The sequence below is a fragment of the Pezoporus wallicus genome, unplaced genomic scaffold (genome assembly GCF_028554395.1).
Source record: "Pezoporus wallicus isolate ANWC-B61680 ecotype Strahan unplaced genomic scaffold, APGP_CSIRO_Pwel_v1 contig_2384, whole genome shotgun sequence".
NCBI lineage: Eukaryota > Metazoa > Chordata > Aves > Psittaciformes > Psittacidae > Pezoporus > Pezoporus wallicus.
In genome coordinates, this window is record NW_026640488.1 from 345903 (window position 1) to 361394 (window position 15492).

At 42.1% G+C, this 15492-nt stretch overlaps 1 protein-coding gene across 1 annotated transcript; it reads left to right on the top strand.

The window, feature by feature from the left end:
* The first annotated feature begins 413 nt into the window (after nucleotides 1-413).
* Nucleotides 414-13613, top strand: ERI1 (exoribonuclease 1). The gene is made up of 7 exons (XM_057419049.1): nucleotides 414-565; nucleotides 1467-1642; nucleotides 3928-4138; nucleotides 5396-5479; nucleotides 6154-6263; nucleotides 9081-9195; nucleotides 11084-13613. Exons 1-7 carry the CDS (start codon nucleotides 485-487, stop codon nucleotides 11324-11326), a joined length of 1020 nt encoding a protein of 339 aa, XP_057275032.1. The 5' UTR covers nucleotides 414-484; the 3' UTR covers nucleotides 11327-13613.
* Nucleotides 13614-15492: the final 1879 nt, after the last annotated feature.

Below are 15492 nucleotides of genomic sequence, written 5' to 3' on the forward strand. Positions count from 1 at the left end.
CAGTTTCACAGGGCAGGAAGGGGATGGGGTCAGCTGAATCGCCCTGGTGGGCGTGCCCTGGACTCCGACACACTATGGGTGTCCTAGGTCCACATTTAGGACGTCCTCTGTAAAGTCCTTTCACAAAGAGAGGGACGTGGAAGCATAAATACGGTGTCAGTCCAGTGCATCTTTCCCGCAACACAGCCAGAGCTTCCAGAGAGCTGCTGTGACACCAAACCTAGGAGGCTACTCCGCCAAAGCTCGGGAGGGTATGGCAGGAGCAGGGCAGCAGAGGTGCTGCCGAGGCGCAGCGCTCGGGGCTGAGGCGATGAAGCAGGTTTCCATCCCAAGGCGGTAAGGCGGGAGCCGGTACCGAGCCGCTGTCCCTGTCTCACGACGGAGGAGGAGGTGGCACCAGCGGCAGCGGGGCCGTCCTGCAGAGCAGGGGCGGGCCCCACGCTCTCCCCGCCCCCCGACGGGCGCCCGGCCCTTCGCCGGCGCCATGGAGGAGCAGAAGGAGAACCGCCTGCAGGCAGCCCCGAATGAGGCATCGGCGCCGCCCGCCGCAGCCGCCCGCCCGTCGGTGAGTGCGCTGTGGCGGCGGGAGGCGGCGGCTGACCCCGCTGGAGCCGGGCATGCGCCCGCTCCCGCGCCCCTGGCCCGCCGCTGCCCCCGCGCATGCGCCGAGGCCTCCCCGCGGCACTCCCATGGCGGCGGCGGTGCTTGCCACGGCCCGAGCCAGGTGCTCCGCGGTTCCGACGGGGCGGGGCCCGGCCCGGCCCGGCCCGGTACCGAGGCGGCGCCTTCGCTGCCGCGGGCCCTTCCGCCTGCGCTCGAACCTGGGAAGGCTGCGGCGGCGGCAGCGGGCTCGGGGAGGCCGGCCTCGCTTATGTCCTTGTCCCACAAAGCGCGCGAATAGCCGTTTGGAGTGGAAGTGCCTGTAGTTCATCTTAATTTACTCTTTTATTTATATTGCACATATTGGCCATCTGCCCGTGTGTCTCAGTCGGTGTAGAATCAGTAGCAGGGCGGACAGGGCCTTGAGCAACCTGGGCTACTGGGAGGTGTCCCTGCCCACAGCAGGGGGGTTGGAACTGGGTCATGTTAAGGTCCTTTCCAACCCAAACCATCCTGTGATTCTGGGTAGTTGAGGTGCCGAGAGGAATCTCGATGCTGGTTAAGGTTTTGCCACCTCATACCAGAGAACTAACTTTCTGTGTTGAAATTAGGACCCCCATTTAGAGGTTTGTCTCTCAGCTGCTGATAGGCACGACTTCAGACACGTGCATTACTGTCCCCTTAATTCTGTCTGTCGGTTTTTAGGCTTCAGTACTGATTTCCTTCCCTGTCTATAAGCAAGTTCACCTGCAGCGTGAAGCAGCGTGATGCTTCACTGTGATTTGGTGCCAAGATCATGTGTAAATCTTAATGGTCTAGCCTCTTGGTTTCACCTTAAATGACCTTCATGTTTCTCTTTCTTCTAGGGTAGGCAGCATTGTAGGATCAGTGACCAAGAAACTAATGGGAAGAAGTCAACTGCCAGTCCAAACGACTTCAGTGATCCGGTTTACAAAGAAATTGCCATGACCAATGGTTATATCAACAGAATGACCAGAGAGGAGCTGAGAAGTAAACTTGCAGAGTTCAAGCTTGAAACCAGGTTAGGCTGATTTGTAAACCTTTTGGTTTATCTTTGAGAGCAGCAAAGACACAGGGAATGAGTATTTTGAAGTTTAGAAATACACCGTAAAGCAAAAAGCAGACACTTCACCAAACACCAGCTGGTTTGTGCGCAGTCTTGATGCAGCCTTTGTTGTTGGATTGTTGCATGTGATGCTGCTTCATGTGTTACCAGCAACGTGTGCTGCCTCAACTGCTAACACGAAGTGGAACAATATGTAAATGTAGGGTACTTCTCAACACATATTTGGTCAAGTAGAACTGCAAGGGTTCTCAGGTGGTGGTGCAGACCTTCAGGGTATAGAAAGTCGCTTCAGGACATACACGGTTTTGTTTACTGTACACACTACAGATCTGATACTGGCTGGAACCGCTGTGGTGATAGGGCTTGGAATTTAATTGATGCAAAGGACAGGTACCTTTAGATGGAGGATTTGCTAATCTGAATAGATGAGATAGAATAATGAGAATAGGTGAATATGTTATTAGCTGGATGTGTGCTCACTGAGGAGGAGGAGAGGGCTGGGAATATAGAGTGGTTCTTGCTCTGTTGGAAATGACCTGCAACACCCTTTGATATTGCTGTGGCAAAGCAAATTTGGGATGTTGAGGAGAAGGTCAGCTGGGAAAAACAAAGTGTATTGTGTCTATTTGCAGCAGGAATGAGGAAGTAGTAGTGGTGGTGGTGAGTTGGCACAGTGAGAAGCTACTGCTCTAGAGGAAGAGGGAATATGAAAGGTGAGAGTTTAAAAGGAGAAGTCTGGCTTTCTAGAAAAGATGACTGTAGGGAAGAGGATGTTGGGGGGGGAAGGAAGTAACAGAGGTTCCTTTGAACAGAGTAACAGAAAAGAGACTTGTCTGGGTGGGAAGTGCAGTCTGTCTGCAGATGTTCTGATGCATAGCTTTTTTAATTCGTTCTTTGGTTAAATGGATTTAGCTCCTCAGGAGGAAAAAAATTATCATTATCTGATAGATTTTTTGTAAACCAGTTTAGATTTGTACAGCTGTTCAGCAGTCACCCTGATTTAAAAACAGAAAGCAGAATTCAAGTAGTTAAGGATGTGTTTATGGTTTCCTCCTCACTTATTAATTTTCTATTTGTTTTTATTCAGTTGTAAATGCAGAAAGCTTTAAACTTTTAGCTAAGCTAGACTTACCTCGTCAATAAATTCAGTTCTGTTGGTCAGAATATGTCTACATGTAAACGGTAGTGCGTCACCTCAAGTGTAGCGAACTGAGCAGATTGCCACACACCAGTCCTTTTCCTTGGGGTTGTTTTGATAGCAGATCATCTCCTCTTTCAATTCCCTGTATAGGTTTGATGAAGAAAAAAGTATTTTTCCCCTCCATTGCCTTCCATACTGTCTTAACTTTGAATGAACTGGTGGCCATTGAGTTAAAGTAGATTAATAAACCAGAGTGAAAAAGACTTATCTGTGTTTGCAGAAGCAGCTGATGTTCTCAAATGCAGGTTTAGTAGTCTGATTCCACTTTTCTCCTTGTGGATCAGTGGGCTGCTTTTCTGATAATACCACTTGCTACAAGTAGCTGTTACAGCTTCTGTGGTTTCATTTGGAATGTGTAACTTTAAAAATAACTTCATTGGAAGAGTAAATTATCCTTGTTTATTCAGCTCTGGTTTGGTACATGGCAATTCTGGCACCTGCACTTGCATGTTATAATGTTTATATTAAAAAGATGCAGTAAGTAACTTCAGTCACTTGCTACTGTGAATTCATGTGTTGTCCACGAACCTCCTGAAAAGCAGGATCCCGACCAGGAAGTTTTTCTGACAGCTGAAATCTCAAGTACTTTATTTGAATTGAGTTACTCAAGCTCAATTTTAAATTTAAATTGAGACTAATTTAAAATGTGGATGTTTTAGCTGGATTCTGCATTGTCTGTGTCACTGATGCAGAAATATCTCAGGCATCAGTGCTTCAGGCAGAGGGCACAGGGAAATACGGATGAAGCAGTATTGTGCTTCCAGGTCCAGAGGTCATCTGGGAGCAATCTGCAAAGACTTGGGCTTTGCAAAAACTTTGACTGCTGTGTTATTTGGGGATGTTGTGGGTGATATTGCAGCCTCTTCATTACCCCAGGTAATGGATGGTAAAATTGAACTCAGACTTCACAAGTGATCATGCTCAAAATTAGGTTCATAAATGATAAACTTTCAAATGTTAAACAGAGCTTTAGTTCTACAATGATGGAATACTCAGTCACATGTGAGTGTGATCTTTGTCACTTTCCTTATCTCTTTAGAGGAGTAAAAGATGTGCTGAAAAAGAGACTGAAAAACTATTACAAGAAACAGAAGCTGATGCAGAAGGAAGCCATTAATAGAGACAGCTGCTATGACTACATCTGTGTTGTTGACTTTGAAGCAACATGTGAAGAAGGAAACCCACCTGAATTCATACATGAAATAATTGAGTTTCCTGTTGTCTTACTAAACACGCATACCTTGGAAATAGTAAGTGATCTGATTATTGATTTATTTTTTTCTTCCATAAAGACCTATCCTCTGTGCTTCCTTACATACACATAGAACTTTCTTTCTGTTCTTAAAGTATCTGGAATAGATCATGCTGTTGACTCCCTCTATTTATATGAGGGACTTCTGGTTTCCCAGTCATCTTGTCCCCCCTACTTCTTTCCCTGCCTTCAGATCCACAAAGCTATTTCTAGGACTGAAGAGATTAACCATAAACAAGAATTGGCAAATTCAGTGGTCCTGTGTGAGGCAATCTAGAAGAGACTAATGCAGAGGCCTAGAAAGGGTGGTTGAGTGAACATTCCTTCTTGTCAGGCTAGACTATATCCACAGTGTACTTGCCAGACTGACAGCTGTGTAACCTGATTTTAAACATACTTAATAGACATTTGGCAGCCTTGGGTGCTCTGTTCCAGTATAGCTGTCTTTTAGAAAAAATGACTTGCTGTCTAACTGAAACTGTAACTCTGAAATGGAGGAAGTGCACCCACCTCTGCCTAACGGTTCATTTATCAAGAACTTCTTAAGAGGAGGAGGTGCTGCATTAGAGTGTAGCTGCATGTATGACTAACTGCAGAAAGAGCATTGTGAACATTACCAAGATTGGTTTATTACATTTAGAGTAGTAGGAAACAGAGTGAGGTTTTTTTCCCTCTGTCCGAAAGGTTTTATGTAGCAGCAGGGGTCTGGGGCTTTCTTCTTCCTATGAAACTTTTTATAGTTGTCACTCTTGCGCTGCTCAGTCTCCTAGAGTGAGCAGTCATTGTATTTATCTCTGGCTGGCTGGCATCCAGAGGAGTGTGACTTGTATGCAGCCTCTGACATGTGTGGCCAGTTGCCTTCCTTGAATTACAGTTGAGCCTTTAGAGATACCACCTAAAAATTTTCAGGCTTTTGTCATGCCTCTCACTTCTCTTGTCCTTACTCACGCTTTCCTTTTCCATGGTCTTCCCCTTTATTACAGTCTGTCCTTCTCCCCTCTTACCCACATTCTTGTTTTCTGGTGTCTCCTAGCTGAGAGGAAGGACATATTCTGGTTGGAAAGCCACCTCTCTGTCCCCTTGGGAACCTCATGATGGTCAGTCAGGACCTTCATACTCGCTTTGGAGGTGCACGCACCTTTTTGACTCCAGCAGGATGCAAGTAGTTGCTGTTGCCTTTTGGCTATAGTCAAGCCCAAGAAGTTGCCTTGCAGTCTATATAGTGTGCTGTTGCTGAGTGATTCTCTTATTACAGGAGGACACCTTTCAGCAATACGTGAAGCCAGAGATTAATCCCAAGCTTTCAGACTTCTGCATCAGCCTGACAGGAATCACCCAGGTACTTTGCATTTTTGTTTTTTCAGGGCAAAACAGTAATGAAAAAAAAAAAAAAGATGTGGTGTTGATGTTTTCAGACTGGTGATCTTTCAATGGTCATTTTTTTGTAAGGGTTATTCTCTTAATCCTCATTTTCCCCCTTTCTCCCAATTATCACAGAATTGATTTCCCTAAGTTGGTCATTTAGTTGTTCGTAAAGGACTATAGGGAAAAGCATTTACTTTGTAATCCATGTTCAGCAAATTAGTCTTTAGCAGAGGAAACCGCTTTTGAACTGCATCGGTTCCTTTCCTATGATTTTTATTCTAAAGGGTTTAGAGTCTTGCAATGGCTTGTGATCGAGTGACTGAGCAGGAAGGAGTCTGAGAAACAAGCTCAGAGGCTTTAATCCAAGTTTGACAGCTGACTAACCTTGTTACCTTCATGGATGCTATTTGGAGTTTGGCTCTTATAGTGCTTTTGTGGTGCCCGTTTTTAAGTTCAGAAAAATGTGCCCAATTGTCTGCTTATCTTGGTGTGTAACCTGTTTCTAAAGATTCCTGTGAAGCCAACTGAGTGAGTGAGTTAGTGAGTGCCTATATACCAGTAGAGTTCTTACACTTCCTTGTGGTTTGGTTTGGGGTTTTTTATTTTAAAATGTTCCTCACTGATGGTTGGGTTTTTTTGTTCTCTTAGGACATTGTTGATGAAGCTGAGACATTTACTCAAGTTCTGCAGAATGTCATAGAGTGGATGAGACAGCGAGAACTGGGAACAAAGTATACATATTCCATGTTGACAGATGGGTATGTCCTTATGCAACCTTCAGCACAATCTAAAACTGCGAAACAGTGCCTAATCTTTGTGAGAGCATTGTTAAATGTGGATCGTCGCGCTGCCATTTTATTACAGTTTTAGCTTTTGGGAAAATCAGACAAGATGAACTAAACAATTTGAAATGAAGCTTAAATCCATTAGAGGGCACTGTTTCCTTCCCAACTCTTCATACAACTGAATGATACTGATTAGACTTTCTACCCTTTTTTTGTTGTTGTGATTCTCTGTTTACATCTAGCTTTCATATAGCACATAATACCTGAAAATAGCATTGTGCAGTTTCAGTTCTAAGCATTTCCCATGCTCCCCTGAATCTGAGGTTTCAGAGGTGTGTGGTGGTTGCATTATATCCTATGTTTGTCAGTGTTGCTGTTAATACATCCTGCATGTTTCACTAGAAAGCAATAATGATTATGCTGTTTATAAAACAAGGAGAAATGGCTAGCACAGAAACTTCTCTGTGTGGCTCTTGGTGAGTCCCACCTCTGACAAGCTTTGTGGGTGAGGGATTGACTAGTCCTTTTAACTGCCATCTGAACTTGCTCTCTTGCAAGGTCTGTGTGGAAAATCAAGTTCCCTAATGACTGCAGAGTGAACAGATCTCGAGATCTAGGTATATCTGTGGTGCACTATTGTTCTTGTGACCTTAGCTGTGGTACGTGATGAAAGGTACTGTTGAGCCTTATGTAGTACTGGCCAGGGATTTTTTCTGTAGATGGTTCTTGCTTTTTAGCTGTGAAACACTACTATTCTGTTAATGTGTCTGCTTTCCTCCTTCTTTTGGAATGAGGTATTCAGGTAGAACGGGGAGTTTTTAACATCAGCCATGGCTGGGGTTTAACCCCAGCTGGCAACCAAGTATTGTGCAGCCACTTGTTCACTCCTTACACCAAGTGGGATGGGAAAGAGAATTGGGGAAAAAAAGTAAAACCTGTGGGTTGAGATAAGAACAGTTTAATAATTACAATAAATATAATATAATAGTACTACTAGTAATAATTATGATGATGAAAAGGGAAATAACAAGGAGAGAGATATAAAACTAAAAGGTGGAGGGGGGAACTCAAGCAAACAAACAAAAGCCCCTCAACCCGACAAACAGCACTGATGCACAGTACAATTGTTCAGCACCCACTGACCAATACCCAGCCCATTCCTAAGCAGCAATCAATCTTTTATGGCCAACTCCCCCCAGTTTATATACTGGGCATGATGTGCTGTGGTATGGAATATCCCTTGCTTAGTTTGGGTCAGGGGTCCTGTCTCTGCTCCCTCCTGGCTTCTTATGCCTGTTCTCATGGTCAGAGCATGAGGGACTGAAAAGTCCTTGATCAGGGTAAGTGCTACTGAGCAAAAACTAAAACATCAGTGTGTTATCAGCATTATTCCCAGACCAAATCCAAAACACTGCACCAGCTACTAGGAAATAAAATAACTCTATCCCAGATGAAACCTGGACACCTGTGTTGAGGTGAATGGCGCATTTTCACGTTGCTGTGCCTGTTGTTTGGCTTCTCCTGTGCTGGATTAAAAAGGCAGTTCTCTGCTGCTCTGCTGCAGTGACAATATTGATACAGAGGGAGATGAATCCCAAAACAAAACTGTAGTTTATGAAAAAAGAGCGTGGGGGATCTTAGTATGACTTCCTAACGCTTCTGTCAAGTAAAACACAGATAAACAGTGGTGTGAAAAATAATGTATCATAGGAGATGAATGGATACGTAACAGAAGCTTTTTTAACTAACCCATCTTAGTGACTGGGAAATTGTTTTTTTGCCATGACACTTTTTTCTTAAACCTCGTAAAGATCTGGACAATGGCTACAAATCACAGGTGTTTTCAGCTGAAGAACCTGTATCAATGAAATGCCATTGTGTTCAGTGTGAACAGTGAAGGCATGTAGAAGCTGTCACACAAGATTGGAGGTGTACAGTTTAGATCTGTGTGCACGTTAAAAATAAGGAATTAAAATAATGTCATTCCAACTTTAAGTAATATAAGGAACTGTGGTAAATACTGCTATTTGACTAATTTTTTACCTATTATTAGGTTTCTCTCTTTGGAAGCAACAGTAAATTACAAAATGCTAAAGCAAAACTGGTGCATGACTGGTTGTATTGCTGGGCCTAAATGTGTCTGGAATTCCCCTGCAGAGGAGTCCCCTCTGTGAAATTCCTCTAGGAATCTAGGTGCAGTGAAACCTCTGCCATATGGGTGAGATTGCACAGATAGCTGCAAGAGAGGGGAAAAAGGGCTTTATCTTAGCTTGAAGCCCAGAAACTTGCTGGGGTGCAGGCTAGAAGTGCATAGGGTTGTAGTTTCATATTCTTTCCATGAAGGTCTGGTTTCTCCTACAACTAGCTGCAGTCTTGTTTCAGTAATCTATGTGAAGCAGAGAGATGCATGCATACCCATTTAATTAGGAAAATTAGGAAATTTAAGGTGTCACTTGCTTCCCCAAGGGCTGCATAAGCATCTAGTTTATTGGCAGTTTTTGGAACAGACGTTATAGGTGGAGAGGTTGACATGCTGTTTTTTGTTTTAACCATGCTGGACATGAAACCATACTCATGAAAACCTTGCTCATGTCATTATTTGTTCTCCCCATGATTAACAAATTCATATTAAAAAATCCTTTACCATAAGTGTAGGAAAAGAGCTTTTCCTGAACTGTTTTCCTTCTACTAGTCACCAAAGAAAAGGCAGCTTTTTGTGCTGTGCTATATGTAGAAAGCAGAGCATCTGAATTATGTATTACTAATGTTTTTCTCTTTTGACTTTTTAAGATCTTGGGATATGAGTAAATTTCTGAACACCCAGTGCCGTATTAGCCGTATCAAATACCCTTCTTTTGCCAAAAGGTGGATCAATATTCGCAAATCGTATGGGAACTTCTATAAGGTTTGTACAAATTGTTGTTTCTCTTGCAGGAAGATTTGGTTTAAAAATCTAGAATGTCTTGTTGTGCTTGTCATCTTTCCTTGTGTAGTATCAAATTACCGTACCTAAGCAAGTTGCCTGAGCCCTGATTTTTAATTCTGCTTCATACCTAAATCCCACTTTCCTAATTGAAGATCATATAATTTACTGCATTTTGATTGTAATCTTGTTTTCAGGAATCAGGTGTTCCACAAAGGATTGTCTAAAGATGACATACCAGTGCTCATTGATCAAGTTTGACTGAAGTAGTTGACCTAAAAAGACTCTATATTGATTTTTTCAATTATTTTTTCTTGTTTTAATGTAATATACTATAAAATTAACTTGCACCACTACCCTCAGATATCTATGCTTTTGACAGTGTAATGGGAGACATGGGAGAGGAAGATTAGGACATACCTAATGTGGAATCAAACTGCCAAGAGAAAAGGAGCACCAAGTTCAGTGCTAAGCCTTATTACTGCTTTCTTTCACTATCAGGTTACCATAAAAGGGGTTATTCAAGTTTCTAACAAATTCCTAGTCAGTCTACACTAAACCATTTGTTTGAACATGATTTCGGCCTAGCTTATGATCTTCTGTTGAAGGGCTTTTCCATACTTAATGTAACCTTTAGGAAAAAAGAGGTTAACATTTAACAGGAGAAGAGCTTTACATTGGGCTGGGCAAATATTACAGGGTTATTCCATGTCTCCTTCTATTATTGTGCCTTCTCTGCATAAGCATTTCTGTTGGAAACATGCTGGAACAGAGAACAGCCTTGTTAGACCCATCAGCTTTAACCTAGACAGACCTTTCTCCTTTTTGCATTGAGCAGTAAGGGTGCTCAATGAAGAGCAGTGAAAGATTGTAACTTAGAAGGAATAGCTTCTTTTTATTTTGTGTGATTTTTTTTTTTTCTTTTTTTACAAGCAAACTATTTAAGCATTTATAGTTGTTCAGTGCTTCTGTTTAGCTATTCTGTGCTGCTGTCAAATCTGTTGTTAAGTAATAGTAATAGATAAAATTAAGGACAAGGAATGTATTATAACTTTCCTGTGGAATATCTCACAATATGCAGCATGTCTCCACTGCCCAGTTTATGGGTGTTTTTCTTGGAGCTTCACATTGCCAGGTTTTGGCAACTGTGTAGTCATCATTCTGCCTAGCTATTACATCCAGCAGTATGGTGCAATATCCTGGAACTTGTCCTGTCCCATGTTCCCCCACCCCAGCCACCCCAAGAGTAAACTGGAGCTTTCCTTTAAAGTTACCCTTTTGTTTTCCTGTGACTCTTCTGAAGAACAAATGTATAGCAGTTAATCAGAAGAACACTTGGGTGTTTTGCTGGTGTAGCACTTTGCCATGGGTAAGTCAGTTAAGCTTCCTTGTCTCTTCATGCTGTTTGCCATCCCTGTAAACATGGGTTGCTCTAGGTATTCTTGATCAGTTCATTTGGTGTTTAGAGGCATCCAGAAGCTTGAAAAACAAAATCTGATACCCTCTGCAATGCCACTTTGGGTGGTAATTCCTTTTATATAAGGCTGGTTAAAGCTAGCTAGACCATGGCTTCCATTGTTGCCAGTGTTGGGACATCTTGAACTGGTGCTGGTAATGGTGAGAGGCTCTTGACATCATTCTGAGTCTAGACAAGCCCCTGTTGACTGTGTCTCCTCTGTAAAAATGAGAGTGTCTGTCTCACCAAGGTGCTTTGAAGTTAAATTGTTAGTAATCTGTCAAAAGGCAACATGAAAGTAGTATGTGACTTAAGTAAACTTAAAATCTGCATATGTTTCTGCTGCATTGTGTTACATTAAAAAGACTTCGTACAGAACCTAATTCTTGAATGCGGTTCACTTTCTCCCACCAGGTTCCTAGGAACCAGACCAAGCTAACAATGATGCTTGAAAATCTGGGTATGAATTATGATGGGAGACCTCACAGTGGACTTGATGATTCTAAAAACATTGCAAGGATAGCTATAAGGATGCTACAGGATGGCTGTGAACTGCGGGTGAATGAGAAGATGCATGCTGGACAACTTATGACAGTCTCCTCCTTGGCCCCCTTAGAGGGAGCCCCTGCTCCACAGATGCCCCGCTACAGAAACTAGCAGTACAGGGATCTGCCTTAGGAACTGCTCCCAGATACCCACGAAGGACTGTTACAAAGCTTATTGAACAGACACCTCTGCCAACCTGTCTCCAGTGCAGAATCCAGAAGCACCTTAACTGATCGTCTCTGTTGAAATAAAGAGTGTGGAAGCTCTTTGCAGCCTATGTTACAGCATTTTTTTTTCCTTATGATACTTTGCTGTCGCTTGCAACTTACCCAGTAGTAAAGTTGATATGCGGGATCTAGGCAGTGTGTTAAGCTTTTAAGAACATGTAATTTAAACACATGCAAAGATCGATTTGGCCTGTGCATAGCTGTTCCACCCCAGCCTGTGGGTAGTATATATTCGCTATGCCCGACTCTTAATGATATCTAGCATCTGATTATTCATTGCACACAAATAAGACATGGCTGGAAGAACTGAAATAGTAAGTGGTTGGGCTGGCCTTTCCTGATAAGGCAGTCTTCTAAGGGCTCCTGCTGTTAACTTTCTGGGGTTTTTTGCAAAGTCTAGAAGAAATGGGAGAATGTTCATCAGTTCTAAAGCAGCAGAAAAGTACTGTGTTGTCTGGGTGTTGGTTTTGTTTTCCTTTGAGGAATATGTTTGTCTGCTTCCACATTGAATAGAAGAGCTGTGTGTTGAATAAAAATTCCATTAATGTGGCATGGTAGTAATCTCCTTTTAACTTGTATTTAAAAAGAGAAGGATCCAGATTTTCCCTTTGAGGGTCATATCTCCTATTCCTGCTATACTCGTAGCTGCACTTCATTTAATGTCATTTTTGGACACTGTCAGCCATGAGTGAAGTAAAAATAGGTTCAAAACATGCCAGGTCATCAAAATTTTGTGCTGTGTGGTTATTACGCAAAACAAACCAAGAAGCTTCTAGTTCATAGGTAAATTAAATACATGCTCACCTATTTTTGGTAACATCCTGTGCTTCTGCCACCATAAAGCTGTGCCTTTTAATACAGTTTTATTAGTGAAGGCCACATCTAATTATTAACAACTTCTGCTTTCTTCTTAGGCCCCAGATAAGGTGATACTCAAAACAGGCCATGCTGTTAATTTGCCTTGCTTCCATGGGCTGTTAATGAAGTTCAACATCGATGTGATCAGCTTTGAATTGGAATGGCTTGTTCCGCAATGCGGAATGATGTATTTTGGTTGCTCTTAGTCAAAAAAGAAGTTAGATTGGTATCCCTATATTACAATTCAGTCATTCTTGCTATGATTTGCATCCAGGAAAAAAATAACCAATTCATAATGAAGCTTTGTTGAGAACATTCGCTGCTTGGCTAAAACTCTTCCCAGCTCCCCTTGCTCTTCTGGCTGCTAAACTGGATCAATGGAAATGTGAAAACTTTATTTCAAATTCATGTAAGAGAGAGAAGTATTTGTCAAGTCTCAGCTGCTTCATATGGAGGTGGAAGCAGGTCTCTTTCTAGGGTTACAGATTTGGATAGCCACAACTGCTTTAGAATGATGTTCAGTTTTTTTCTGAAAGTAAAGACTTGTACTTGCAGGGTTTTTACTTTAAAACTTTGTAAGTTCCTTTCTGTAGTAGCCTGTGATGTATTTTCATAATATGTATTTTTTTTTCTATTTTATCCTTTTATTTAGAAGGATAAAATCCAGATCTCTGATATGCTTACTCTGAAAATACCATTTGTTAGCCCATGTTTGTACAAATTGTTAATTATATATTTGCTTTTCACCATAGCAACCACACTTGTTGTTTCTGAAGGACCATAGTAATTTACTACTTTGGAGTTACTGAGATGCACGTTCCTATGATAAAATTTAGTCTAGCTCAGCAGATCCCCCCTTGGGTGGGGGCAGTATCATAGACTTTGTCACTAGTCTTTTATTTACAGGTCTGTAACCAGGCTCACAGACCAATGAAAAGGTCTGACAAGGAAAAGCTTTGTTATGGATTATACTGCAAGTTTCCTAAGTGAAGAGCTGTTGTAATTTTACATCATTTATTTTAAGTACAGAGTTGTTTATTTTTGTTAAATAACTTCAGAAAGATATTTTTTAGATACGGGTTAAATAATAATTGTTTTCTGTTTACTGCTTGAACAGTTTTTTATCAGTAAGTTGCAGAAATCTATAGAATTATTCCAGATATTATTTTATCTGAGTTGGATTAATGTCAAGCTAAGCTGTAACTATTTTCACAAAAATGTCTGATTCAGTGACTTTGAATTGAATTTTATGAATGTTTGTTGATTTATTTGGAATGTAAAGAAACTTATTAAAATAAGTTGGTATTTATTAACATGTCAGGTTATGAATTCACTACAAAGCATGAGATGACTCCAGCAGTCCTGGCAGCCTTGGTCTCAGCATGGCCCAGGGTTAGTCTTCTCAGATGGACTAGTGACATTGCTGTGTACATGTAGCTTAAATCTCACGAACGTGACTAGTTCACAACAACCAGTAACAGGATAAATCTTCCTGCATGGTTTCATCCTAAAGGGGAAGGAGGCACTTGAGGGAAACAAAATGTGGTACAGTGATTTTAGTAGTGACACTTGTGTTCAGCCAAACTATGTTTTTTTCAGGTTGATCTCATTTGTTTGTCCACTTTGCTGAGTGCATCCCTGCTGTAATGAATACTTTTATTTATTAGAGGAGTCATCCCATGCTGGAAAAAGTAATTGACAACCAAGTAAGAAACAATCTCCTTTTTATGCAGAAAAAACTCATGCAGACGCTCTCCTGCTGAGATAGTAAGAGGCCTTGTTTTGTTGTCTTACTTCACATTTCAGGAGCTGTACTTGAGCAACTGTAATGCTACTGCAGACAGACTTTGGAAAAACCACTCACAAACTTTAAACAAGGGAGTTGCAGGCAAATTTCAACACGAGCACTTTCAAGTAGATTTCTTAATAAGTATTTATATGAATATGAGAGGCATTCACAGAATCTTGGGGTTGTGTTAGGAAGAAAGGTCTCAGGTTAAAGGCAGTAACCTTTCGCAGTGAACAAACATCGGAATAAATGTGGCTAGTTGCATGCTGAACAAGAGGTCACAACAGCTTGTAGCCTCCCATCAGGCTAGTGTGGTATGGCTACAGGGACAAGTCTCAGCAGGTCAGTTATCCATAGAAACTGCTTCTGTCTGTGCTTGTCTTCTAATGAGGTAATTTAATAATTCAGTTTAACAAGGTGGTTGTTTCCATATTTTGGTGGAAATTAACATTGCAATGAGGAGGGACTGTTCTCAGCAATGGAAGTAAGTAAAAACTCTCAGTTCACCTTGAGCTGAGGTTGTCGTGCCCTTGTAGAGCTCTCTGTGCCTCACTGCAGCTGCTCTTTGGTGACCTTGCAGAAGTAGTGTTTTTTCACTGTGACTTTGTTAAAGAGCAGCTCATTTCTTTTGCCCTTCAGTTCCCAAGGCTGATTTTAAGGCCTCCCTTTCCCTTTTTCTTCCATTAGTGAACTTTTGCCTCCCCTGAAAAGAAGTTTGTCCTAGTTAAGATCTTTTTATGCTCTTTTTAATCTGGGAAAACAAACAAGCCCTTTCAAAAGAAGTTGGAAGTCTTACCTGACTGGAAGGATAGTTGTCAAGAGACCCAGGTACTGACTGGAGGCTTTTGAAATGGGCTAAACAATATCATTTCTGTTGCAATCAAGGTCATTCTAGACAGCTAAGACCTTCTAGTTCCCTCTCAAGTGCTTCATATTTGACAGCCCCATGGATAACAGCGCAGCATACCACAATGGCAATATGTGAAGTAGCAAGGTGGTGGTCAGTCCATGCTTCTGCTCAATCTTGTGTTGAGCTGTGGCCTATCTGAACAGCCATAGTAGGGAGCTGGCTAACACTTGATTTTAGAAGATCTTCCTGCCCATCTAGTGGAGAGTGGGGTGCTGGCCTGCAGGTATGGATGAGAAGCCATTTCTCTCTTGGGTTCCCTCTAGTTTGGGCTTTGCATGTTCAGAGCCCCCAACTCTGACTGGCTTTTGCCCTCTTAATTGGAGGTCTCTGTGTTGTGGGAGAAAAGCCTGAAGTAGCTTTGGGTGTGTGCTCCTTAAATTTAAGGTGCGTGACTGCTTTGCACCAAGTGGCCGCACATGGAGAAAAGGCTTTTTTGAATGAATGCCAGGAGTCTTAGACACCTCTTCATGGCAGAGGTGACCTCTGGGTGTGT